General features: G+C 33.4%; 2 protein-coding genes across 2 annotated transcripts; one reads left to right on the top strand and one right to left on the bottom strand.

The window, feature by feature from the left end:
• The first annotated feature begins 10,710 nt into the window (after window positions 1–10,710).
• LOC132298601 (AT-hook motif nuclear-localized protein 22) lies at window positions 10,711–12,261 on the top strand. Its single transcript, XM_059795001.1, has one exon. It carries the CDS (start codon window positions 11,003–11,005, stop codon window positions 11,891–11,893), a length of 891 nt encoding a protein of 296 aa, XP_059650984.1. The 5' UTR covers window positions 10,711–11,002; the 3' UTR covers window positions 11,894–12,261.
• A 7,993-nt stretch (window positions 12,262–20,254) lies between these two features.
• On the bottom strand, window positions 20,255–21,333 carry LOC132299095 (protein LITTLE ZIPPER 3-like). The gene is made up of 2 exons (XM_059795548.1): window positions 20,768–21,333; window positions 20,255–20,693 (listed from the first exon to the last, which is right to left on the bottom strand). Exons 1-2 carry the CDS (start codon window positions 20,872–20,874, stop codon window positions 20,456–20,458), a joined length of 345 nt encoding a protein of 114 aa, XP_059651531.1. The 5' UTR covers window positions 20,875–21,333; the 3' UTR covers window positions 20,255–20,455.
• Between the last annotated feature and the right edge of the window lie 5,425 nt (window positions 21,334–26,758).

Here is a 26,758-nt window from a genome sequence, read left to right as displayed (position 1 = left end):
AGAAATTTCAACACACAACACATCGTTAGAAATTTAGAACAAATATGTTAAAAATAGATTTAAATATGTTAAAAAAAAATTATAATCCCTCTGTCCCAAAAATATATGTTTATCAAACTTTTTATGGTAGTGGAATTTTAATAATTTTTTATTATATTGATAAGAGTAAAGTTTCAAATATGTTCTTACTAAAAGACAAAATAGTACTTCATGCAGTTGTTTAATTAAAATGATAGTTTGGAAAAGTTATAAAAAATAGTACATTTAATTTTGGAATGGAACATATTTTTTGAGACATCTTAAAATAGAAATATAGAAAAATATTTTAGGACGAAAGAATAACAAGAATTTCGTTACAGGAGATGATCCAGACACACTTTTGTCAAATCGGATATGGATTATGCTGATCCGATCCGATCCGATTGAAATTATATTATCAATAATTTTACACATATATATATCAATACTCTTATTAAAATTGTATTAAAGGTAACCCAAAAATCCAAAATAATAATAATGTTATATAAAAATATTGTGGTGTTCTCATCCACATGCTAATAAATTTTTAGTACACATACTAATAAAATCATACTCTTTATAATTATATATGTTAGTAAATATTAATTTAATCCGATTTCGAATCTGATCCGATCCGAGTCCGAGCTAAATAGGATATGGATTGGGACATTCAGTCCGAGAACCCGTTAGTGATCCGAATTTGATAATCCGTTTGCTTAACAAATAGGATATGAATTTGATCGATCCGATCCGAATCCGATCCATTGACAGGTCTACATCCATCCAGGCCACAGGAGTCTCATACATTAATACCAATTACAGCCCTGGTGCCTAAGTTGATTTATGAGAAAGTGAAGAGGACAATGGGAATTAAACCTACTAGAACTATAGGACCGATATGTTATATTTGGTTGCATCCGGACCTTCACCTAGATTGTATGAGCTCTCTTTTGCACACGTGTTGATTTACCTCCCCAAATATATAGAAAGTAGTATACATGAGTTGGGCTTTACCTTGTACACTTACAAACAAATAACCACGGGATGTGCTTTCACCTAAGTATATGGTGGCCTGGTTTGGTTTGATTTTGCTATATGTGATTGTGGCCAACCCAGCCCAAACCTGTTATTGAAATAGAAAAACCTTGGTCTATACCATCATCCTAATACTTTTTTCAGCTAATCATCATTTAAAATTTTAAATATTGTACTTTCGAACTAAAAATAATAAAAAACATTAAGGTGAGAGAAAGAAAAGTTGATGTTAGAAAACTCAAATGGAAAAGAAACTGTGCTTAAGCTGTTTTAAGTAAACACCAAGAAGGAAATTTCAATTTCAATTTCATTAAGAAGATTAGTGTGATATTCAAACACATTTAAGTGATTTCTTCTATTTGTTTTCCTTTTCCCTCTCTTAATTCAAATTCGTACAATTTGAATACATAATATAATATGTTGACTGCACATTCTTTATTTTTTAGATTGACACATATATAATATCTAATCTGAATTTGGTTAAGGATGTTGTATTGGACATTGATTGATATCTAATTATCTGCCATATTGAATATATATACTTTACTTCTATATTTAAATATTTTGTATAGCTCATCACTTTTCAGAACATCTTTAATAACACATTCTGATTAAATTAGTTAACCACTGTTTTTTGAAGACGAAAAAAAAAGTACAAGTATGCAACTCATCAAAGGATGGTTTAGAGACAAGCCCTCAATATGTTTTCCCCATTATATTACTTTTTAATTTAATTTAATTTTTTTTTAATTTCTATGGATTATGTAAGCCCCAATCCCAATGTATATGCTTGCTTATATATATGATGATGATAATGAAATACAATTAACTTATCTTTAAAGGAAACTTTTAGCATTGTTGGGAGATCTTAACTGGCTTGTTTTAATTGAATATTTTGTCAATCCATTTGCCTAGTTTCTATATCCTAAGTTGGTTTATCCATTATTGATTGTTTAATTGAGTAATTAATCTTAAGCAAGTACATAAAGTTTGATTTTTTTGCACTCTCTCTATGATTATTATACCAATACATATGTTGATTGCAATCATTTTGTTTTCTTTGCACTAGTTAAAATATTGAGTTTATTTAATCCGACTACTATCGTATTTATCTTCTCTGTCAATTAAAGCCTATTTTAGAACACTGTATTTAATTTAGTTGATGACTTTTAGAATGTTAAGAAATCATATAAACAATTCCCTAAAGCCACAAGAGACCAAATCTTTACCTTGGTAGCATATAAATGCTTATTTTTTTAGTCAATTTCAAGATTTAAAAACTAGTAACATTTTTAACAATGAACATAAATCTAAAGCTCTTTCTTATATTAAAATAGTTAAAAATTACTTTTTGCAACTCCAATGTAATCCATTATTACTACCTAAATCTTTAATTTTTTTCCGGAAGGTTCTCAAAGATAATCAGCAGTACTTCCAAATAGGTTGGAACCTAGTTTTTTATGCTTTCATTTGATATAAAAATATGTCACTGCACTTATAATGTAGCTGATAAGTTGTTCTTAACTTCATACAATAGTCCCATTAATTAAGGGATAATTTTTTATTTCCATTTTGGTGGTTTAAAATGGATGTGGGAAGAAAAAAGAAAAGAGTTTAGTTTAACATATGTTATCAAATCTCATATCAGTACTTGTTGAAAGAAATTTTTGTAAGCCATCTCATAATAGAATAATAACATGAGAATAGAGTTCATAGGATTGGATAAGTATGTTGATTAGTTAATTGTTTTGTGAAAACCATTTCAAAGTGTTTGAAAATTAGCTCCCCACTAAGATAGAAAGATGAAAGGGACTCGATGGATAAAACATGTAGAAAGTAAACATTAGTGGAGGGAACAAATTAGGGTTCTCTCCGGATAAACTAATAGATGGGAAAAGACGGTTCGATTCCTCTGTGCTGTACAACGTTAGACGGCTAAGGTCAATTTACACAAAAGTAGAGCACATGTGTTGTACTGCAGAGGATCCCAATTCGGAAAAAGAAACACGAGGAAAGTAAACATTAGTGGAGGGAACAAATTAGGGTTCTACATAAAGAATCCCAGATAAACTAATAGATGAGAAAAGACCGTCCAGTTTTCTGTGCTGTATAGGATTGGACGGCTAAGGTCAATTTATACAAAAATAGAGCATATGTGCTGTACTGCAGAGGATCCTAGCTAATTCGGAAAAAGGAACCGTTGACATAATAATGCCTTAGCCAAATTGATATGGCATTTCGTTCGAAAGAGGATGAACAAGCAGGTAGAGGCAATGATTCCCCACCGATGACTATTCATCACGTGGTGACCTCAGTTTGGTCGGCTGTTTAAATCTCTAAAAAAATGGCAATTTGGATTAATTAACTCTAATTTGAAAGCTACCCCAATTGGTCTTCCATGGAGGACAAGATCGAAATGGAGTGGAACAATCTCAAGCCACTCCAAACAAAAAAGGGGCTCCCAAGAAAGTGAGAACATGCAACATTGTGCTAGATTCGAAAACCATAGGTGCCCATCACATGAAAGGCAATACTATTAATCTTTCTTTCTTTCATGTGGTCCATATTATCCACCCCATTACCAATTGCATATATATATATATAATTGTTTATTTTGGAGATGGTTATGGGGTTTCATTAGTTTAATCAAAGGGAGTTGATTAAGATAAGCATTACAATATACAAATTGTTTGCACTAGCCAACAAAGATGTGCAACACTTTTCTATGCTTTCAACCATTTCTTCTTCTCTCTAAAGGGAAGACTATGTCTTCCTTGAAGACTCCACTTCTAGTGTTCACAAGATTCAACAATTGAGTCATTTTTTAAGGGTTTCTTCCACTAAACCACTTGATCAACTGATCAATATTTGTATATATATATGTTGGTAGGGCTCTTTTTCTATAATAAGTTGTTATATTAATTAAAAATATGATAATCATTTGACTTTTAACAAGGAGATTTTAGAATTAAAAGAGAGAGAAAAAAAAAAGGTAACGATAAATGAAATGGTCTAAAACTTTTAAAAAAAAAAAAAAAATGATGAGAAAAAAAAATTGGTTTTTTTTTTTTTACCTTGGCAAACTAGGAGGATGGTGAGGAAACTTGATCACACTCACTTAAAAAGTTGAACACTTTACCAATTCAGTCATGAATAATACGGGAAAATAATAATAATAATAATAATAATAATAATAATGGGTTATGAGCTTATGATAGTGAGAGTTTATAGTAGTTTTGATATATAATGAGGACATGAGTTTCAGTACCTGGGAGAGAAGGTGGTGGGGGCACTCTTGACTGCCCTTAAAATGATGGTTTGTTTGTATTACTATTACAATTGCGTTGTCATTATAAAGTTTCCTCGTATGCTTTGTGTGTGTTTCTGTGTGTGCGTGTGTGAGAGAGAGACTAACATGGAGATACATTTCAGAAAAAAAAAAAAAAAAAAAAAAAAAAAAAAAAAAAAAAAAAACATGGAGATGAGAAGAAGGCGGGCCGGTCGTCCCGGGACCCCTCTTAATGCAGATTCCCCTTTATCCAATCACTAACCATATTTATATACTTGTTTAGTTGTTTATATTAATTCTCTCTCTCTCTCTCTCTATATATATATATATACCAGCCTTCCGATAAAAAAATAAAAAATAAAAAATAAAAGGAGCTTTGCTTACTACTCTATTTGAAAAGGACTTGATGGATCCAATCTTACCTTTACCTTTGCTTCTGAGACAGGGTCATGCATTTTGCCAATGAAAATGCTACTGTGTTAATTTTTTTTTTTTTTTTACCAAATTACTTGTAGAACCAGTAAAGGAAAAGGGATGTGAATATATAAACACTTAAATAAAAAAAAGAACTCGTGTCACTTCACTTATTGAATCAAAATATCAAAAGGAGAGTACCATGAGTTTTCCAACTACCAAAATCGTGTTTTGTTCTGTATTAATTTCCCGTGCAAGTTTTTGTTAAGAGCATAAATTCATATTCCTTTGGCATACAAAATCTCATGAGCTCGGTTTGGTAAGATAAAAATAAGCAAAAAATAATAATAATAAATAATAAATGAAATAAGAGGGAAGTGAATGAAAAAAAAAAGTTATTTTCTAACATGCATTTAGTTAGTATGAAAATTTATTCAAGAAATTATAGAAAAATATTAGTTTGTTATTTTGGATAGAATGAAAGTGAAAAGAAAGTGATTGAATGTACCAAAATTACCCATGATTTCAAATACTAATAAATAAATCAATGAATTTGTATTTGATGATGTCTATTCTTAGCAAAGAAATAGTAAAATAATGGATTATTAAATTTAATTAGAGGTATTAGAACTTTGAAGGGAAATTTTACAATGAAGAGGTCCGATTATATATATATATATATATATATATATATATATATATATATATAATACAAGTTTGTCAAAATTTGAAATAACATACTATTGTTGTGTGAATATATTATTTTTTTAATTAACATAATGGCAAAAATACACTCACACTTCTACTTTATTCCTATATTTTGTTGTGTAAATAGATTATTCGAATGAAAGGAGGTGCTTATTTGATGTTTTAATTAATTGTTTTATAAATTTGGAATTAAGAAATTTGTAAAAATAGTCTAACTTTTTTTTTTTTTAGGACAATGTTTGAGTCCTATGCAGGGAGGATGAACTTCATCCTCCCCAATAACTTGGTTCAATAGAATTTCAACAAATGTCCAAAATTAAAAGTTAAAATTAGGATGGGTATTGCCCATCTATTCCGGTTTAACCCATTTTTTTCATTTTCTTTTTCCTTCTTGCTCTCACCTCTCTCTCCATCTCAAACCTTGATTCGCCGATTTCCTCCTTCCGCCTTCCTCCTCTCCCGGTGGTTGCCTCCATATTTCAACAGCAAGTTCACTGGTGAGATCGTTGAATGCACGCTGGTCAAAGAAGGTGGCGGCAAGATTATTGATTCAGATGGACCAATAATAAATTGACACATTTTATTTTAATTATCAAATTATAATTGGTAATCAAATCACCATATCTGATTTGATAAGGGAACTACCCACTATATTGAATAAGGAACCTACACACTATACTGAATTCGGTAATTAAATTGACATGTCCATTTATTATTGATTCACGTCAACAGATCTTACTAGTGTAAACCAATTTCTCAACAACAATGATGAGGAATACACAACTCTTTATCTAAATAAATAATAATAATACTAAATAAATAAATAAAAACAATGTAAAGAGCATCATACTCCTACATATTGCTCATTAGTAACAGTGCTTCATGAGAAGTTAGTTTTTGAATAAAAAATGGAATAGGAATGAGGAGGAGTGTAAGAGACTCTGAAAGTGAGGATGGTTAATTGGACGGACCTGAAGCTGACACCGAGCTTGACGACGGCCGCTCGTGCTGTCAGTGGGTGTCAGCGCCAGCCACGCACCTCCTCTTCACGCTACCTCTGCTACACCTGCTTTCTCATTCCAACTACACCAACACCCTTCACGATGTGGTCAAACCTTGTGGCTCCAACTCCATTACAATTCTCAATTTCCTTTTTTGGCCTTACCATGTCTCAATATAATGTCATCACTCATGAATGAATGCTCTCTACAACAATTGTGAATTGTGTTTGGATCTTAGTGTGTTTTGATATAAATTTTGAAGGGAGAGAGAGTGAGCGCTCTTGTTGGTAGCATTATTAATGAATTTAGGTCCAATTGATATCCAGGAATGGAATACGATAATTTTATTTCTTCTATTTCCTTGTTTGATATGATATGATATGATATTTAAAGTATGAATGATGGTATTTTTGGAATGAAAATTCAATTCATGCTAAGTAATGAAATTCTTGGTCACCATTATCGCCACCGCCTTCCACCATTAGCACAACCACAATCATAGCCTTTGCCACAGTTATCGCCACCGTCTTCTACCGCTACCGTTGCCACCATTGTCACCGCGTTCCACTACCGCTATCTTTCACCATCACCACTTAGAATGATGATTATTATTTCATTCACAGCTTTCAACAAGGTTAGTGTTTTTAGTGACTAAATTGAAAGGCTTATTAAATGACACGTGGACTTTTTGCATGTCTCAAAAAATTGTCTCAATCTCAATAACTTAATGATGGAAATCATGAAAATTGAAATAATTTAAGATGTGATTTTTTATTCTAGCACTAGTTGAAAATTCCATATATAAAGCTTACTATTATTATAATGAAGTGTATAAAAGTAGAATTGCATTGCCTTCTATTCATTCATTTCAATTAAATGTAACATTTTTGAAGGTAAACAACCTAATGTATGTGAATATTCTAATTATGTAAGAGCATCTCCAATGATTATGTATATATTTTTTTGTGTAAATCTGATGAGTCATAATAGATTTGCACAAAAAATTTAGATTATTTATTTTTAGTTCTCGCGGTTGTTTTATACATTTTGTATAAAAATATATCCTCCAATAATAGTCAACCAGTGTAATGCCTAGACCACACAAATTTTTTACAAAACTACTTAATGTAGGGTTGATTTGTTAATTGAATGAAAAAGAGGGAGGAGAAAGGAAATATACTGATGTGGCTGTGTAAAAAGGTTGTGTAAAATACACAACAATTTTATACATTGATGAAGTGGCTGTTTATTTTAACAGACTGCTCGAGACAAAAAAAAATTTACACATCACAAAAATAAAGAAAATTAAAGAAACATTCAAATATATATATATGTTATGTTTGGAAACATTGAATTAAAATTGGAGTAATATAAAATTTAAACTCTTTAATTTGAATTTTAAAGCACCAATTTGAAATTGGAGCACTTTAAAGTTTAAAATCTTTAATTTTAATTTAATTTCGCGAACACAATAATAATTTATAATAATTTGTACCCATTCATATATATAGGACAAAAGTAAAAATATGATATCATACCTTGTAACAAGTCCTCACAGCTCTTTAACTAAAAAAAAAAATGTCCTCACAGCTGATCTCATACATGTATATATAAAAAGAAAAAGAAATTGGTCAATAAATTAAATTTGAAAGTTAAAGTCAGACCACTAATTGCTAGTAGCTCGAGTAACGGCTTTAACTCTTGCATTTGCCTGGATCACGTGGTTAAGAGGTTAGTCACACGACCAACTCGTAATAATTATAATATATATGTTATTATTATTATAATTATTATTATTATGAAGACACAAGTTCAATAAGAAGCCATTCATCACTTTATGCATATGGACGGGTGACAAATTATTTGGTGATGGAACGACTTGAATACGGATACACTGGATGCGACGCTCTGTTAATTAAAGAACTGAATTTTAAATTCGTAATATTAATTCGTGTTTTGGAACGCAGTTATTATTGGACTCTATATACGTACATATTCCTATATATATTGTTTGTTTGATGATGATGACAACTCGAGACGTGAACGGAAATCGCTTTAGCATGAAGCTACTTCCCTTAGAAACTGGGAGGAAATCAATCCGTACTTCAATGGAAAGGAACAGATATTGATTGAGATAGGAGATACATATCATCATATCATCACCGGTGACGGAATATTCCGTTTCCGGATGCCGTTATCCTCTGTATGCACGTGCACATGAGTTGGACACTTACGTGGGAACATCTTAAAACTGGGAAAGATCCAACTGTCTCTGACGTCTTATCGGCAGATTTTTCATTTTCGTAGGCTGCAACTTTGACCCAAATTGATTGCCGTCTATTTAGTGGATGGTGTTCACCATTTCTACCGCTACTTTAACGGAAGAAAATTGTTTAAAAAAAAAAAAAAAATCAGGAAAATGTTATTTATTTATTTATATTTCTTATTACCTACTCAATAAATTATAAATACATACACTCACGCACAATTTGGTAGTGCAATTTAAATATGACTAAAAAGGGTAGGCTCCATCTGGTTTGGAAGAAAATAATGTCGGAAATTAACATTGGTGCCGCACGATTCCAGCACGCGCGTTGATGGAGTTTTGCGTGACAATAATCACTCCTGTACTTTGAACATGCCATATAAAATTACTCCTTAAAAATGAATATCAACTTAAAATAGATCTAGGACAATCTTAATCACAGACCCGTCCTAATTAGACTGAAATCCTAATTAATTGAAGGGAGGAGTCCTAATTAGCAAAATTTCTAAACTTAGTACAGTGATTATAACTATAATGGTCTTATGGTAGTAGAATTTCTTGTGGGATGACATTTTTGACTTTCCATTGTCAACCTTGGAAGCCAAAAAGGGACATGAGATTTAATCCATAATTAAAGAAATCTCAAAATGAACATTCATGAATGGGATAGCTAGAAATCAAGGATTGATTTAATAGTATTTTTCTTATTTTTAAAAGTTAAGAGTGTAAATTCGAGTCTCTAAAAGAATAAATAAAAATCTTAACAAAAATAAAAATAAAAAAAATAATTGGAGGAGGTATCAAATTTTTAGAGAGAGGCGCACGTGGGTCATGGGAAATTGGAGCGGACCCAAACAGCGGTGTCAGAATGGTCAGGGACAGTGTCTTAAGGCTCCTCTCTCTGAAATATAAATACAACGTACATACAATTATCAGTGTCTTAAGCTAGGAACGCTGTCACTCTTATTATACACTAATGTTAAATGTCCACTTTCTTACACGAACTTACGAGATGTCACGCTGTTATAATGGTAACAAACCGTTGCCGAGCCACTAATTTGAAACTCTCTTCTTTTACGGAAAAACTTATTTGTACCGTGCAATAAATATATTTAATTGTATATTATCAGGCGTATGTATTACATGAACGTTCGGAATGCCCCCTTTTCTGCTTCTTCACCAACACCGTCCAAAGCCAACAATACGTTAACCCCTAATTTGTAACTGTTCTTCTCCACCAACACCACCTCAAAGCCAGCTAGCTATTTTGAATTGTATTTTGTCTTGTGTAATTTATTTAGTCCAAATCAAGTGCACATACAATCTCTAACATAAGTGTTCTTTGTTTTCTTAAGAGAGTGAAACGCGCACACACACATATACATATATAAATATACAGATGTATACATAAACACCAAGGGTGAGAACATTAGTGATTAGCTATGATAGAAAATTACTTGCAGTGGTCAATAATTTTCACATATATGCGTATACACACACACACACAAAAACTTGATTTTATACTAATATTTAAAGACGAGTTGATGAGGAGGTCCATTATCATGTATGTTTCAAGTAGACATTAATGGACGTCTATGTTCAAACCAGAATTCAAGTGGGCAAGTAAGAATAGGAAAGAGAGAAGAGAAAGGGCCTAGAAGAGAAGATGAGAAGTAGAGGTTTGAACTAGCAAATAGCAAATGAAAGACAAGATGGTATATAATGGAGGGTCTTAGTCTTATTCATGAGAGAGAAAGAGAGAGAGAGAGAACGTGGGATGTTGGGGCCCGTGTGGGTGAGAGACAAAAGAGAGAGAAAGGAGGGGCCCCTCCCACCGCCCATGCGCACGCTGTCTAACCAAAACTAAACCAATCATCGATCCAATCCCTCCTCTCTCTCTCTTGACCTAACCCTAACCCAACACTAAAGACTACTTAAACAAACATAAAAGGATCACACCCCCCAAACCCTCACCTCTCTCTCTCTCTCTCTCTCATTTTTCATTTCTCCCAAACCCTCACCAACAGCAACAAAAAGCAAAACTGATCAACACCAAAGAAATATTACCCCTCACATGAGATTAGACCCAAAAAAATATGGCTAATTCAGCTGAAAATTTGGTTTGTGATTCCAAAAGGCCTTTCCAACTCTTTCATGGTGAAGTTTAGTAGCATTTGATTCATCAAAGCAAGCAAGGAAAGAAACCCATATCCAAGAAGCTCTCTTAGTTTATGCACACTTGAAGAAATTAGGGTTTGAGAAAGTAGAGAAATGGATCCAATTACAGCACATGGCCGTCCACTTCCACCTCCTTTTCACACCAGAGATCTTCAGCTACACCATCACCAATACCAGCACCACCAGCAGCAAAATTCAGAGAACGAACAAAGCGGAAGCATCGGCTTAAATCGGGCTCAGAAACGGGAAGATGACAACAGCACCAATAGCTCGGGCGGTGGTGAAGGCAAAGAATTAGCTCAGCTAACCGGATCAGACGGGGATCAGATCACAAGAAGGCCCCGAGGCCGACCTGCCGGCTCCAAGAACAAGCCGAAGCCGCCCATCATCATCACTCGTGACAGCGCAAACGCGCTCCGATCACACGTGATCGAAATCGCCAACGGCTGTGACATTCAAGAGAGTGTGTCCACCTTCGCGACGAGGCGGCAGAGAGGGGTTTGTATCTTGAGTGGAAATGGAACTGTCACCAATGTTACCCTAAGGCAGCCGGCCTCTCCCGGAGCAGTTGTCACCTTACATGGAAGATTCGAAATTCTCTCCCTCTCCGGGTCCTTTTTACCACCTCCGGCGCCGCCTGCTGCCTCCGGATTGACCATTTATTTAGCTGGCGGTCAAGGCCAAGTGGTCGGTGGTAGCGTTGTTGGTCCTCTTGTTGCTTCCGGTCCTGTGGTCATTATGGCGGCGTCCTTCGGAAATGCGGCCTATGAGAGGCTTCCGCTAGAGGATGAGGAGGCGCAGGTTCCGGTTCCGGGAAGCGGCAGCCTTGGGTCACCGGGAGTGGTTGGCCAACAGCAACAGCAGCAACAACAGCTTATGAGTGATCCTAACTCGTCTCTACTTCATGGGTTACCTCCTAATCTTCTAAATTCATGCCAATTACCAGCTGAGGCTTATTGGGGCACAGGTCGGCCTCCTTTCTAACAAGGAACTGTTTTTTTTCTTGGAACTTGATTTCACTTGTCTTCCTAGTGATCTTACTACATTCTTCTTCTTCTTATTGGTTTATAAGATAGTTGTGTTTTGAGATGTTAATTAATCTGGTTATTAATTAGCTAGCTAGTGTGCCTTAGCTTTGAAAGAAGAAGAAGGAATGTACAAATTCATGAAGTAGTACTTGTTGGTGGATTTGATTTTGTCAGCATAGCTCTTGCAAGTCACTCCATGTGATAAAAGCTAGGATTGCAATCTCTCTTTCTCTCTCTCTTCATCATTTTCTGTTGCACCTCTGGTAACTTGTCTGATAATTGTTCTTTCACTCTGAAGAAAAAAAGCTACCACTTTTCAATTAAGCCTCTTTTTCTGTTCTCTCTATATATACATACATATATATATGTATATGTGTGTGTGTGTGTGTGTGTGTCTTCATTTTTAGTTGTAGCTCTGGTCATGACTTGTCTGATAATAAATTGTTCATTCACTCTCAAGAAGAAAAAAACGAAAAAAGGCACCATTTTTTTAGGACTCTTTTTCTGTACATGTATAATTGTTTGTGTACTTATGTTTGCTGTACTGGTAAATCATTAAAGCCCCTAAAAAAACAATTGAAAACAACCTTAAAAAGACATGTTTTAGGAAACCCACAATATATTTTGGATTTATATATAGATTTTCCACTTATATATTTATACACCCATTTAATTCTTTTTTTAGAAGGGCTTATATAGATTTTCCACTTATACTATACACCCATTTAATTCTTTTTTTAGAAGGCTTTCACTAGTACTATTTCTATCTGGTTTATGATACTCACATAAAGAAAACTACACATAAAATTAACTTATTACTCCTATTCCCACACCACCCATCATCAATCTCACCCTTTTTCTTCACATACTCTCTCATAATTAATCACAATAATAATAATTAACTACTATTAATATTGTCATGTTAATTACTAGCTATGGTGTTAAGTAGAGGACTTACATTTGAGTGAGGTGTGATGGTTCTCGAGGTTGGGACATCTTTTTTAACATGCAAATGGGTGATGAATAGAGAGGTATGGGCACTACTCTTTTCTTTTCTTTTTTTGACTGTCTTCTTTTTTAGGGTTTTATTATGATGTGATGAGACTCGACATAAATATTGGGTACTGGGTTACACGTGCAATGCTCTGAACAAGCTCTTTTCGAGGCAACACCCAACCCAACAGTACACTACTTCCATATAAAGGCAACAACAGCAACAACCCACCGGGGACAAACAGACTCGAGCGTTAAAGTTCCTCTCTCTCTATCTCTCTTCCTCTCTCACACACTCGCACACACACAACTGTTATGACAGAGAAGTAAAAGCTAGCGTGGGGGGATCAACCAGTGAGGTGAGTTACCAGTTCGTCTGGATTCAGAGATGGGTTGCTAGCTCTTTTAAACCTAGGTCTGGTTCACTGCATCGAATAAACAAAGCCCACCCCCACCATATCAGCATATATTTGCTTCCTCTCTCTCTCTCATCAAATATATATCCACAGGTAAACCGTTTCTTCTCCTTTTAGTAAAAGGTCACATTTTTCTATTTTGGTAGGCCTGGCTCAGACTTTTGTTGCTTGTAGGTTCTGTTAGATCTTTTTTTTTTTGCTGTGGATCATACATATATATATGTGTGTGTGTGTGTGTGCACACACACACACACTATATATATATATATATGTGTGTGCCCGGATTCTCTGCTGTAATTTTTGGTGCTATAAGGTTTTTATAATATTTAATTTCAAACACATTTATATGTACTTATTTTAGCCATATTTAATGTTGAAAAACAGATATAATGTATTAAAAATCAGTGTTTTGAAAATTAGGAGGGATTATTTTAGCTATGCAATTCACTGTTTTGAAAAGTTGGAAGATTACAGGAGATGAATCGAGCTCATATATATTAATATATATATATAGTACGTACGTTAATTTCTTTAATTCCTTTCTCTTTATTCATTTTTTACTGTATATATATACTTATTAATTAATTTATTGGATAGGGTTCTAAAGTCTTGTCCATTATATATATGTTCTTTATATATATTTTCATGTACATGCTAGAATTTCTCTATTAAATCTCAAGAAATATTATTTGTTTCTTATTCATTAATCTCCTGCCAAAAATTGGTTTATTCTCTGGCTGTACTCCACTCAGCAATTTCTACTGACTACTGTCATATATTTTCAAACCCTGTAGTTAGGAAAGAGTTTTTAAAAAAATTAGGTATCAGTCAATGTCATAGATATGGTAATTAGCTTGAAGGGTGATTAATATACCAGTATGTTTATAGTTTCAATTCCATTGTGGCGGCGAAGGCAATCAAGATCATGAACATTACAATATTCTTAAGTTCAATTAAAGTAACATTGATGTGCAAGACACTAAGAATCTATGCCTTGTATGTACATACTTTTTAATTTTTCCTTCTTAATGTCTTCTTTATTGAAAGAGCTAGCTAGATACCAAGATTATTACTTTAATCTATCCTTTTCTCTTTGCATTGTTTTCGAGTATTCCTTCATCCTTAATTCCTTCCAATGGCGTGGGGTTGTGATTTGGTGTTTACAACCTTATGACGTCCCACATTGATGAAAAAATCAAAAAATCAATATATATATATATGTGTGTGTGTGTGTGTTGTCCTTTTACTAATATTTTCTATGGTAAACTTTGTGGGCTTTGTAGCTTGTAGCAGGAATATTATAAATTATAATATTGCCCTTAATTCTACACTCTTTTTTTCCCCCTAGAAATCCCTATTGAATATATAACAGTGAAGACATGCTAGAAATTCTTTATTACTTAAAAATCTCTATTATATATGCTACCAATTCCATCATCTTTTGGGTTAATTAAGAGCAGTACAATATTGTTCATGTCATTCCAGTACTATTTTGATTGTATGTTTGCGTGTGGGATGGTGGCGTACCACTTATAATGACTCCTTGAGTAGTGTACGGAGCAGTATAACCTCCTATTCTCAAAGATGAGAGGGATTCAAGCGGGTAAAAGGGAGTGTGTGTTTGCTTTACCATTCGAAGAAAAAAAAAAAAAAAAAAGGCGTATATGAAGCACTTTCTTTAAGTGTGTGAATTGCATGTGAACTAAGCTTAAGGATAGTGCAATTAATGTCTACATATACTGGATAATGATATTGACTCTTTGAGTTTGAAGTTAGGTTGCTGTAACCATCACACTCAACATGTAAGTGCCTTTAGATGCTTTATAGACTATAGTACTAATTGTACTTTAATTAACAAAGATAGCAATCGACCAAACTTTGTTTACATCAGAACACATTTGGTATCCTCTTTTTTTTTTTTTTTTACATATATTAATTTGTGGGGAAAATCCATTAAAACAGTATATCATGCATGTTGGGTGTTTTTCTTAGATCGATCTTTTTTAAAAAGAAATTCCTTATTATGATAGAAATTGATCGGAAACTAGCTTGTCCATCAATGCTAAAGTTTATGGTTGTGATTGCAAATGTACTATTAGAATATTTATATATTACGTCAGTGAATAATTTGTACAATATGATCATGCATGATACATCAGACAAGGTTGCTATATTAGATCATACATATGGTCATTCCAATTATGAGATCGAAAAGGAAGCTAGCTTTTAAGAAGTGTAATATTGTCACCATATGTGTTGGTAGTAATCATCAGTAATTAATCATATGACAGCTGAGGTTTAATTTTCTTCCCTGAACCATATTTCCACAGAGCATTTACACAAAATCTTTCATGATGGTTACTTGGACTAGAAGATTTATAATATCGAATATAAAAGACGACTTGGTGATTTTTTTTTTTTTTAGGTAAAAGGGTAAGCTTTGAATAAATAAAAATAAGAATGTACAGGAGGTCCAACTAGGGACATTACAAGCAAAGGCCAAATCTAGTTGGACCTCCTTTCTGATGTTATTTGGTGATGATGCAGCATTTTGAATTTCTATGGATAAGTAGTCTATCCAAGAGCCAACCTTTTTCTTTTCCGACTAAAGGGCAAGTTTTGTATAAATAAAAAGAGGATGTGTACAAACGAGAGGCACAAACGATTAATGCCGATTTTCATTGTCATGCAAGAGCAGTGTCAGTGATCTGTACATAGTGAAGCTAATCTATATCTTAGAACTAGTGTCATTGTTTAGTTGAATATTGATCGAGTGTGTAAGGGAGCATTTGCCTTCGAATTAAGGCGCTTGAATTCCAATCCATCCACAAATGATATCGATAGGCAGCTGCGCAGATTGAGAGAATTAGCTTGTGAACTAGAAACTCCTTTCTGCTGCGCCTGCGCGCGCGCAATTCGAGTGGGACAACTAGGTATTTCCATGTGTCTGCAGGCATGAACAAGGCTATGTTTCGACAATGATGGAGTTCAAATTTGAGTTGAGAAGGGGACAATGAAAACGAGATGATTAATAGACTGAGGGACTGTCTTGAGGCTAGCTAGCCATAGAATGAAGCTAAACCTAGGAATGTACAAAATATATATATATAGGTGTGACCAATGAACAAATTAAAGAGGGGAAGGAGGTGATAAATAGGAAACAGCTATACTGTGGGAGAAACAGAAAGAAATAAGAATGTGATAATGGAGAAGGCAACCAACTCATTAATTTGATCATTGCGTCCAAGCCACAGCCCATTACTCTTCTTCTTCTTCTCACATATCTGTCTAGTAAGCCTTACACATGTTAAGCCACTAAACCTTTTCTTTCTTTTGAGTTTTGAATGGTCCTATTAAATTGTTCAGAATAAGATTAGGTTATATGCATATGTGTGTGTGTCTGTGTGTGTATATATATATATATTGATTCATATAAAAGGTTTGTGCATGTCTTTTGCCAATATATATATAGTAATATTTACAGTGGGCACATGTAGCAATGGGTTAGCATGGCGCATATTAGCAATACAAATAATATACAAACATAGCATTATTCAATTAAGTGTTAAATGATTGAATAATATAATTCAGTACAATGGATTAAGAGTTTATTCAAGAATTTAAATATCACTCAAAATAGTAAGCACCGTTTAAAATGAAATATAATTTTAAATAATTAGGACATCACTTATCAAATAAATATAAAAAATTATTCTTTAATAAAAGTTTAAAATCTTTAACTCTTAAAATTTTCAGTAGTTAATTTATTTAGTTTTACCATAGTATCTTTTAGTTTCAATTTTCTTGTTTTTGTTCTTATTTTCGCTTTTTTGTTTTTTACCCGATATGTAGATGTGATTTATAGGGAAAGAACTGTATGAAAGAAGCGAAGGCCCAAGCCCAAACAAAGCCTAAAGGCCCACCAATCCATCAATCTTGGAAAAAGCACAAGACCAACCGCTAAGGTAGAAGATGGGCCCAGCAAACTAGTACCAATGGGCCATTAGCCCAATGGTATATAACTTTTACTGTTTCGTTTCGGTTGAATCACAAAATTTGGGCGTTCAAGAGCTACAGTGCGAGCAGCTTGAGGAATTCGTTTTCCAGTTCCGCATTCAATCCCAATTGTGCCGACAAGTACGACAGGTTTATTCTGATTATTTATTGATTTATTTGTCTTGATGTTCATCGCATTGGTTTGTTTTCCATTGTCTCTGTTTGGTTGCCATGAAAATCGAGCAAAGCTAAAGGAAAAGTTGATTTTATTCTTTTCATTTTCTTAGATTAAATGTATAGGTAAATCTTCTATTTTCTTACATATTTATCTAATTCTAAACCTGTTAGTGGAAATTATGCTTTTCAAACGTTTTTATTCTAGTTTATTTTTTATTATGTTATAGATCATTTAATTATTGTGTATATTGGATGTTCTGCATAAAGTTTCAGGCTTTTTCACAAGTTAAAATACTAGGTAAATGCTGGAAAGTGTGAAGCAAATAAATGCATTGTAATAAATCACTATTTCTTATCTCCAATGCTTTGTTTTGAAGTTAAAAAAAGCTCTTCTGGATTAATTGCTCGTGCTAGTCATAGGACTTACCAGTTTTTTTTTTTTTTTTGTAGGACTTCCTTCTTTTAACAATATATATATATATATATATACACACACACACACACAAATATTTTACTTCAAAGAGACAGATTAAATTATTGGCTAAATTTGGCCTTTTGGAATTGGTAATACAAGTTCAGTCTAAGATTTGATAATAACGCAAAATACGCTGTTGCATTTACTTGAAACCCTAGAAATTTAAACACAAGAGATGCTAAAGGTTCTCTTAGTACATAGCAGGACTGATCATATGTAATGTAGTGTTGCCCCACTCCACCAGAACTAAAACCGTTTCTTTTTATGTGGTAGATACATTTGGGAAGTACCTATCCATGTTTATGAGTCTTAGAATGTGGTAGCTATCAGGTAGCTTGCAACTTTTGCCTTCTTTTTTATTTATTTATTTTTATCTATTTTTCTTTTTCTTTTTTTCATTTGTGGTGTAAGCCCCACTTCGGTGGATTGATTTGTGTGCTCAATTACTATGAAAAAGTGAATGGAAAATATTTCAAAAGATTTTCTGCCTCTCAATAGTTTGTTCAAATGCTTGTGTCCAGAATTCATTTGAGCACTTCAAAAGTTTTTTTGTATGTAATATTCAATAGCATCTACAGTAGTTCAAATATGGTTTTTATTTTTTTTTCTTTTTTGCAGATTGTATTTCAACTTATTACAGTCTTTGTGATTTCACTTTCCTTGCTATCTCCTTATCCACAGAAAAATTATAAAAAAGTTGCTGTCATGTTCCAGTGCATAAATGTTGAAAATTCCACATTTACTTGTGCCTTCGATTGAGTGGCTTTGTCATGAGCCAAACTCAATTGGATTAAACATAGCTCTGGTTCTGCTTGGAGCCGCCTGATCAGTTCTCTGGCAAAGTACAATCTGTAAAATGAGTGAAGAAAAATTGGCGAAAATGGTGTTCCTCGATGATGATGACTTCATTTTGTGAATCAGTATTAATTGGTGGTCTATGATCAAGAGCTTGATTTGTTTATTATTGCTAGTTTGTTTTTTACCTTATTCTGAAACAGTGAATACTGTTTCTTAAATGTATATCTTTGTGTGTGCTAAATTGTTGAGATAAAAACTTCTACATCATTTTACTATTGACATGAATATCAGCATTCCTTGGACAAGAAATATATAGCGCTTTATGTTTCTTGGGTTGCATATTACACAATGCTAGCTTTCGTTTGGTAATTTTGTCTTTGTATCAAGTGATGGATTTGCAATTTCATAAATGCCTTCTAAATGGTGGCAGTAGAACCAAAGTCAACCACAATGGGCTCATTCAATTTCAATTGTCTTGCAACTCCTTCATGCACATATGCAGATGCAATCAGCAAATACATTGTTGATTGTTGATCTAACATAGCACCGAAACAGTATGTTGCAGATTTTGGCTGGTATTGGTGTGTCCTGCAATTAGTTATTCAGCATTTCTAATGGGCTCTTTTCAAAATAGCTATCTGTAGCTTTTTGCAAGTAATCTTCTTTCTGTGGACAGCATCTCAGTGAAGAACATGAAAGTGGCTCAGCTATATGCCTTTCAACATTGATTCTTTTATTTTCGGGCGTGCACAGATGGAAAATGAAGATTCTTTCATTATCTTGAAGACCCTTTCACCGTCAAGCCTCAAAGGCGTATTTAACAGGTAAGATTTAGTGTTTAGTTGAAATTTGATGTTAAAAATTTTGAACTGCAGCTTGCAACTTTATCTTTTCAATAGAATCTATGGGTGTTTACATAGCAGTGTGTCTGATCAATGCAAAGTATATACTATCTCATTCTAGAAATAATATAGGCTGGCTTACTGATTTCAGAGCACTGCTGCCTAAGCATACATCAAGGGATATATCTATTGGTGGATTCGGTTTCACATGTTTTTAGATTTCATTTATCGTGGCATTCTAATGAAGCATGATGGTGGTTAAAAGGAAAAATGATGTGTGTGACAGATTGAGTCACCTCTTTTAATGATAAAGTAGAATGTCCTTAGCATTTACCAGTCACCTACCTCTGCTAGAGCATGAAATTCAGAAACAAATTATTATTAGTAGTAGTATTTTGGTAGATAAGTCATACATAAGTGTGTATTATTAATGATCTCACTGGGGACTCGAACCCTGGAACTTGCATGCATTTATAAAGAAGGGATAGAAGGGATATACTACGTAGCTTAAGCCCTTGGTAGAAACAGATTATTCTAATCTAATTCATAATTCTACTTTATCTGAAGACCCCAACAGGTGCCCTCAATTACACACTAACACGACCCGATAACACAATATATAACCATTAAAAATTATTTATCAATATCAAATTTCAATTATTAGTCATGAAAACCATAAAACCCCCTTATTTATCCCGTTAATTAAAGTATTTCAACAAACTCGATCAAACAAAAACTAAAAAGAGAAGCTAAGACTTCTGTCAAGAAGAAGAAATAATAGGACTATATCTTCTTCTTCTGCATAGTTACATATATTGCTATTAGCGTTTGTTGTTGTTGCTATGAGGCATTTGGTTATGAGGATAAGATAGCTTTTGGAACTGAGATAGCAAGACTCTGTTCTCTTGGTGAAGAAGAACAGCTTTCTTTCTCAGCTTCTCGTTCTCTTTAATGATGCTTTGGTTCTCCATGTATAGCTTCAAGTTCTTGATTTCCATCTCTCTCCTCAACACCCCTACCCTTGCCTTCTCTTTTGCTTCCTTGGACAATCTTCTCCTCCTGTTATATTAGAAACTATTGTTAGAAATAACACACACATATATATAGAGAGAGAGAGATTGCAAGAAACTGACCTGTTTAGCCGGTGAACTCGAATTTTAGGTCTCTTTGATGGCTGTTGCCGGAGAACGGTGGAACATGACGACGGATATGGATTCAACTCTGAGGGATTTGTGCACATTTTTCCCTTTAAATTTCAATATTTTTGGGAGTGGGAGAGAGAGAGATTTTGGACAGTGGGTAAGAGAGAGAAATGATAGAATTTGAGAGGGATTATAGGTTGTGGGTAAGAGATGGATGAGTAGAAAATGAGAAAACTATGAGTTATATATAGCTGGGTAGTTGTGCTCATAACTTCATATGTGTGCATGAGAGAGAGAGAGAGAGAGAGAGAGAGAGAGGCTTTACATAGCAATGATGGCATGAAGACTCATGATTTCAAAGACCAACAAGTAGCCAGCCCCGTTCCAAGAAGAAGAAGATGAGGAAAGAGAGTTCTCATTCTCTTTTTGGACTTTTACATTACTTTCTCACCCCAAGACTCTTAAGATGCATGGATAGGCACAAAGTAGTACTCGACCAAAACGCCTCGCAACTTGAAATTTCCTTTTGAATTTAAGATCATTCTCATTTCGTTTTCATTACCGTTTGTGGTCTTGTATGATACCCTAGACTCCCTAGTAATTTGCTATATATATATATATATATATACTGGAACAATAGTCATGTGAAGTAATGAAATGTTATCATTGTGTTTGAATACAACTTAATTGATGTTACCTTCAAACTGTAGGCAAGGTATATACGTACTTTCTAAGGTCGAAAAGAGGAAACGAACTTGATTAGGGTCACTATTTGGTGCATGTAGTCGTAAAAGGATTGGTTGCAGTGCGACAAGTCACATTCTGAGTCTAAAGCTAACCCTCACTTGTCAAAATTCATTAAAGTACATTGCTCCCTCCATCCTTTACGCACTGATAAATTACCTTTTCAAGTTGGACTGGTGTCATGGGTTCCAATCCTACCTCGGATCCGAATACGCTTATACAAGAGGGTAGACAGTGTGACCTAATAGTTAGTTTAAGTTTTTTAATCGGATAACAAACGCCTGACCCATTATCAGTGGTATCAAAATAAACTCAATCTTTGATCCGGTGTAACATTTGTGCCCACGTGGATGACTGTAAGTGGTATCAAAATAGGCACAAAATCAATGTAACGTTTGGGGCCGTTGGGGTGGACGGCAACGTTTGTGATATATTATAATATTATAAATTAATTTAAAACTCACAAACTAGTTTAACCAAATACCGGAATAGAAATAATCATAGCATTTCATCGTAACCAAACAATGGGATTCTTAATACGACAATTCCATTATTGCACCATTTGTTCGCATACTATTTTCATTTTATTCATGCCCCCCAAAAATAGTCGATCTAATTTTTTTTTTTTTTTTTTTCCCCTTGAAGTTAATTAATTTGAAGATGCATATGATATTTTACTATGAGTAAGGTATTCATGTCGTGAAGGGGTTGTCAAGAGTACTTTCAAATAAAATTATAAGAGATAATCAATCAAATTTAATAAAAAGAAAGAGAATACAAAGTTTTGACATGGTCTACTCTTTAATAAATTGGGTAAATTTTACTTATCACTGGTTGTAATCATTTCACATAGACCCCTTCTGCGTTTTATAATCCTACTTACCTCTCTTGAAGTTTTAGTTTATGTATCAGATTTCTCTTGTCATTAGACACATAACGGAGATAAACAGAATCTATTAATATCAGTAGCAAAAAATTGATAGAAGGTTAATTTTGTCCTTCTAATACCTGGAGGGGTCATATCATTTGCTCGTATCAAAATGGCCATGTCAAAAGTACCTTCGAATAAAATTATACGAGATAATCAACCAAATTTAATCAAAAGAAAGAGAATTCAAAGTTTTGACATGGTCTACTCTTAATAAATTGGATTTATTTTATACTTATTTCCACCCAAGGTTTGTAATTATTTCACATAGACCCCTTCTACGTTTTATAATCATACTTACCTCCCTTGAAGTTTTAGTTTATGTACCAGATTTCTCCTGCCTAACGAATATAAATAGTATCTATTGATTTCAACAACAAAAAATTAATAGAATATTAGTTTTGTCCTTCCAATACCTGAAATAATAACAAATATTTTATGGACAAAATGTAAAATAACACATTACCGTTATCAAGTTTGATAGTTGTTATTAATAAAGGAGCTATATTATGAATCGCTGAAGGAATCTATGTGAAATATTGACAAACTTCACAGAAATTAAATAAATTTTGATACAAAACTAAAACTGTATAATCTTTGGTAGATGTATGATTCAAAATTTAACATAACCAGGTCAAAAAGCAGCAGCTCATGGGTGTTCTAACGCTGTCCGCGTTATTATAGTTGGATAGGCAAGCATACAAAATTTGACCATCTAAATTTATTTCAACGTGGGAGTTATATGCGTAGGTTATTTAAATTTAATACTATGAAAAAGTGAAGGAACCAAAAGTTACCATTGTTGTAATTACTTTGTGGTGGGTGACGGAAGGTTGGAGGAGTCAATGTGGTTAGGTTTCTTCTTTTGTCCCTTGCTCCATGTAATCGAGTAGCAGAGCTGTCCTCTTTAATTTGGAAAATGAAACGCCCATTTTGGCTTCATCTTCTTTCTCCATCATCATCACCACCATTCCTCCCCCCCCTCTCTCTCTCTCACACACACACACACAGTCAATATAGATACACACACGCTAACGGTGTAATGATGAAGATGGTGATATTTCTTCAATTTCATGTGATCACACATGGTTTCTTAATTGGCCGGTTGAAATTAGCTATGTGCTACATTGTAAATTGAGGAATATTTCTCAATTTTTGGATGGAAATTAATCAATATAAGGTTGAACTATGTTTATGAGTCATGATGGTGGTACCACTAAGAGCAGGTCCACTACACTTCACCGATTTTTTTTGGAATTATTACTAGTGACTTAACACAATTTAACTATATTATTTAAGTAAATAAATGGATATGTGAGTGAATTTTTTTATTAATGCTCCGAGAAGGGAAAAAAAAATGAAAAAGAAAATGAAAGGAACTGGCAACCTTCAATCGTTTCTTCCATTGATTTCGTTTTTAGCTATTTCTTATTTTATGAATTCAAGGAGTGCTGAGGGGAATTTTGTTCGTATTCATTTATTTATCTTTTTCGTATTTTCTAGATACTCTATGGATTTGATTTTTTATGGGAATTTATTCACTTTTTTTTTTTATTGTCGTAAAGAATCTCTCTCCCATGGGTGTTTCACAGTATTGTTTGAATCTCTTGAAGCACCTTTGTCCGTTTTGGCAGCATATAGAGAAATTATTACATAATTTTGGCCAATCATAACTCGAAACGTAAGTAAAAAATAAGTAAATGTGACATGTTTACTTGCGTGTCAAGTTATAATTGGCTAGAATCATGTAGTTAGGTTAGAACTGCACATCAACCGCCAAATCCAATACTTAGTAAGGGTGGCAATTGGGTGAGTTTTGAATGGGTTAGGTATGAATGAGTCTCAACCCATTACAGGTTATAAATGGGAAATGACTTAAATGAGCAGGTTAGAAACGGGTCAACCTGTTCTAACCAGTTTTTTTTTTTCTTTTCCAATTGTTTTTTTTTTCCCCTTCTTTGACTACCATATTAAATTGAAAAAGACAAAGATTCACTTAATTTGATAAAATAGTAAAAATATTTATTTATTTAATAATAATAGGAATAAAAATATGATAGTGATTTACCTATAAAGATATATAAATGTGTGTGTGTCCTTTTTGTATACAATAGCATGGGTTTTAATTGAGATTTTTTAAAAAAAAATTATTTAATTTTTTTTTGCACTAATTGATGTTATTAAAAACTAAGAATAGTAAAATGGTGAAAGGAAATGTATTATTAATCTCACAAATTTGACAAACATTTTTTTTTTTTTAAGAGTATAAAGGCCATTAGAGTTCTCACTTCATGAAATTCATGGCTTAATTAAGCCTAATATCAATACTCCATTCGATAATTAGATCATATTTGGTATTTGTTATATATATGTGTTTGTGGAGCCTACAATCTTAAGTCATCCATGATGACATTGTTGGCTTACGGAGAAAGCTCAATTCTTGCTTACAGTGAAAGCCTTATTATAACTTGTTTGGGAAGCTACAATTTTGAGCTTATAAATACACGTGTATATACTGCTTGTAAGGACACACTTGAATGAAAAGCTTTTCATTCTCTCTCTCTCTCTGTGAAAGATTTATTTCTCTGAATATTACTCTATATATACATATATATTCATTACACGTTATCAGCACGAGACTCTATCAACTGAGAAGAAAATTCTATTTTTCATTCTCATTTCAAAGGATAAGAAAAATAATTATTTATATTAAACTGTTGTTCAAATTTTACATATAATTAAAATTGTTGAGCCTGTAATCTCGCAAATACTTATGTATTTATGTATATTAGAATATTTTTATCCATTCTTTATAGAAAAGTAAATTGCTGAGCCCAAAGTCTCGCAAATACTAAATTATTTATATTTAATTGGCAAATTCGAAGTTTTGCATATATTAATATACTCTTTGTGAGCCTGAAGTTTCACGAATATTTGGTACAGTATATTTACTAACAATTCATATTATATTTGCTAAATATCTAGTTACAATCTTTTACATGTTACTTCATGTACATTACTGTACATATAAATTGGCTTACATTTGAGTACGTAAAAGAAAAAAAAAAAATTACCACAAGATTCGAATCGTGGCTTTTTAATGCGCAAGTTGAGTTAACGAGCCACCAAGCCGCTTGTTCCATTGTGATTATAAATTGACTATTATTTATATATATGGTATCACCATTATGCAAATCATATTATAGTAACTGCAGTATTTTTATAATCTCAAATTGACTACTCTTTTTGTGAAATAATTTAACTATGTTATTTTATCATTTATAATTCATAATATCAAATATTACCAAGCTTGAATTTGTGGCACTTGATATCTCGGGCAAAAACTACTTGTCATGGATCCTTGACGCCGAGATCCACTTGGATGCCATGAATCTCGGAGAGACAATTAAGGAAGAAAATAATGCGTCCCTGCAAGACCGCGCGAAAATTATGATCTTTCTTCGCCATCACCTCCATGAGGAATTAAAAACAAAGTACCTCACGGTTAAGGATCCACTTACACTGTAGAAAAATTTGAAAGAACGATATGATCATCAGAAAACTGTGATCCTTCCAAAAGCTCGCTATGACTGGATCCACCTGCGATTGTAGGATTTTAAAAGTGTAAGTGAGTACCATTCAGCCTTGTTTAAAATTAACTTACAATTAAAATTATGTGAAGAAAAAATTACTGATGATGATATGTTAGAAAAAACATACTCCACATTTCATGCCTCAAATGTGCTCCTACAGCAACAATATAGAGGCGCAGATTTACCAAATATTTTTGAGCTGTTTCTTGTTTGTTGGTGGCTGAACAGAATAATGAACTTTTAATGAAAAAATACTAGTCTCATCCAACTGGATCTGTACCATTCCCAGAAGCAAATGTGTCCTCATTTCACGACCATGGCCGTGGATATGGTCGCAATTAAAATAATTATAATAATCGTGGTAGTCATAATTCCTCATTGATTCCCAGAAGGAACTCCACACCGTCCCACCAAAAGTGGAATTCAAATGCCCCTAAGCAAGCAAAAGGAAAAGCTTTGCAGAACAAAGCTCCTAAGATATATGATGAGAAGCCTTGCTATAGATGTGAAATGAAAGATCATTGGTCGCGTACCTGTTGTACACCCAAACATCTAGCTGATCTTTACTGTGCTTCAATGAATGATAAGGGAAAAGGAAAAGAAATTGAAATAAATTTTGTGGATGACGACTTACCAGTTGATATTACTCATCTTGATGTTTCTGACTTCTTTGCTAATCCTAGTGGTAGTATTGATCATTTGATTGGTGATAGAAAT

The sequence above is a fragment of the Cornus florida genome, unplaced genomic scaffold (assembly GCF_030987335.1).
Source record: "Cornus florida cultivar Cherokee Brave unplaced genomic scaffold, ASM3098733v1 CherokeeBrave_3.0.0_Hap2_Chr03, whole genome shotgun sequence".
Taxonomy (NCBI): domain Eukaryota; kingdom Viridiplantae; phylum Streptophyta; class Magnoliopsida; order Cornales; family Cornaceae; genus Cornus; species Cornus florida.
Note: the sequence above shows the minus strand (reverse complement) of the source record. Positions and strands in the feature narration are given on the sequence as shown.

Bases quoted from the DNA above. Each gene is read 5' to 3' on its own strand.
- LOC132299095 (XM_059795548.1), bottom strand. From the start codon at position 20,874: ATGTGCACAAATCCCTCAGAGTTGAATCCATATCCGTCGTCATGTTCC. The intron at 20,694-20,767 runs GTCAGTTTCTTG...CTAATATAACAG, and splicing joins CGAGTTCACCGGCTAAACAG to GAGGAGAAGATTGTCCAAGG.
- LOC132298601 (XM_059795001.1), top strand. From the start codon at position 11,003: ATGGATCCAATTACAGCACATGGCCGTCCACTTCCACCTCCTTTTCAC.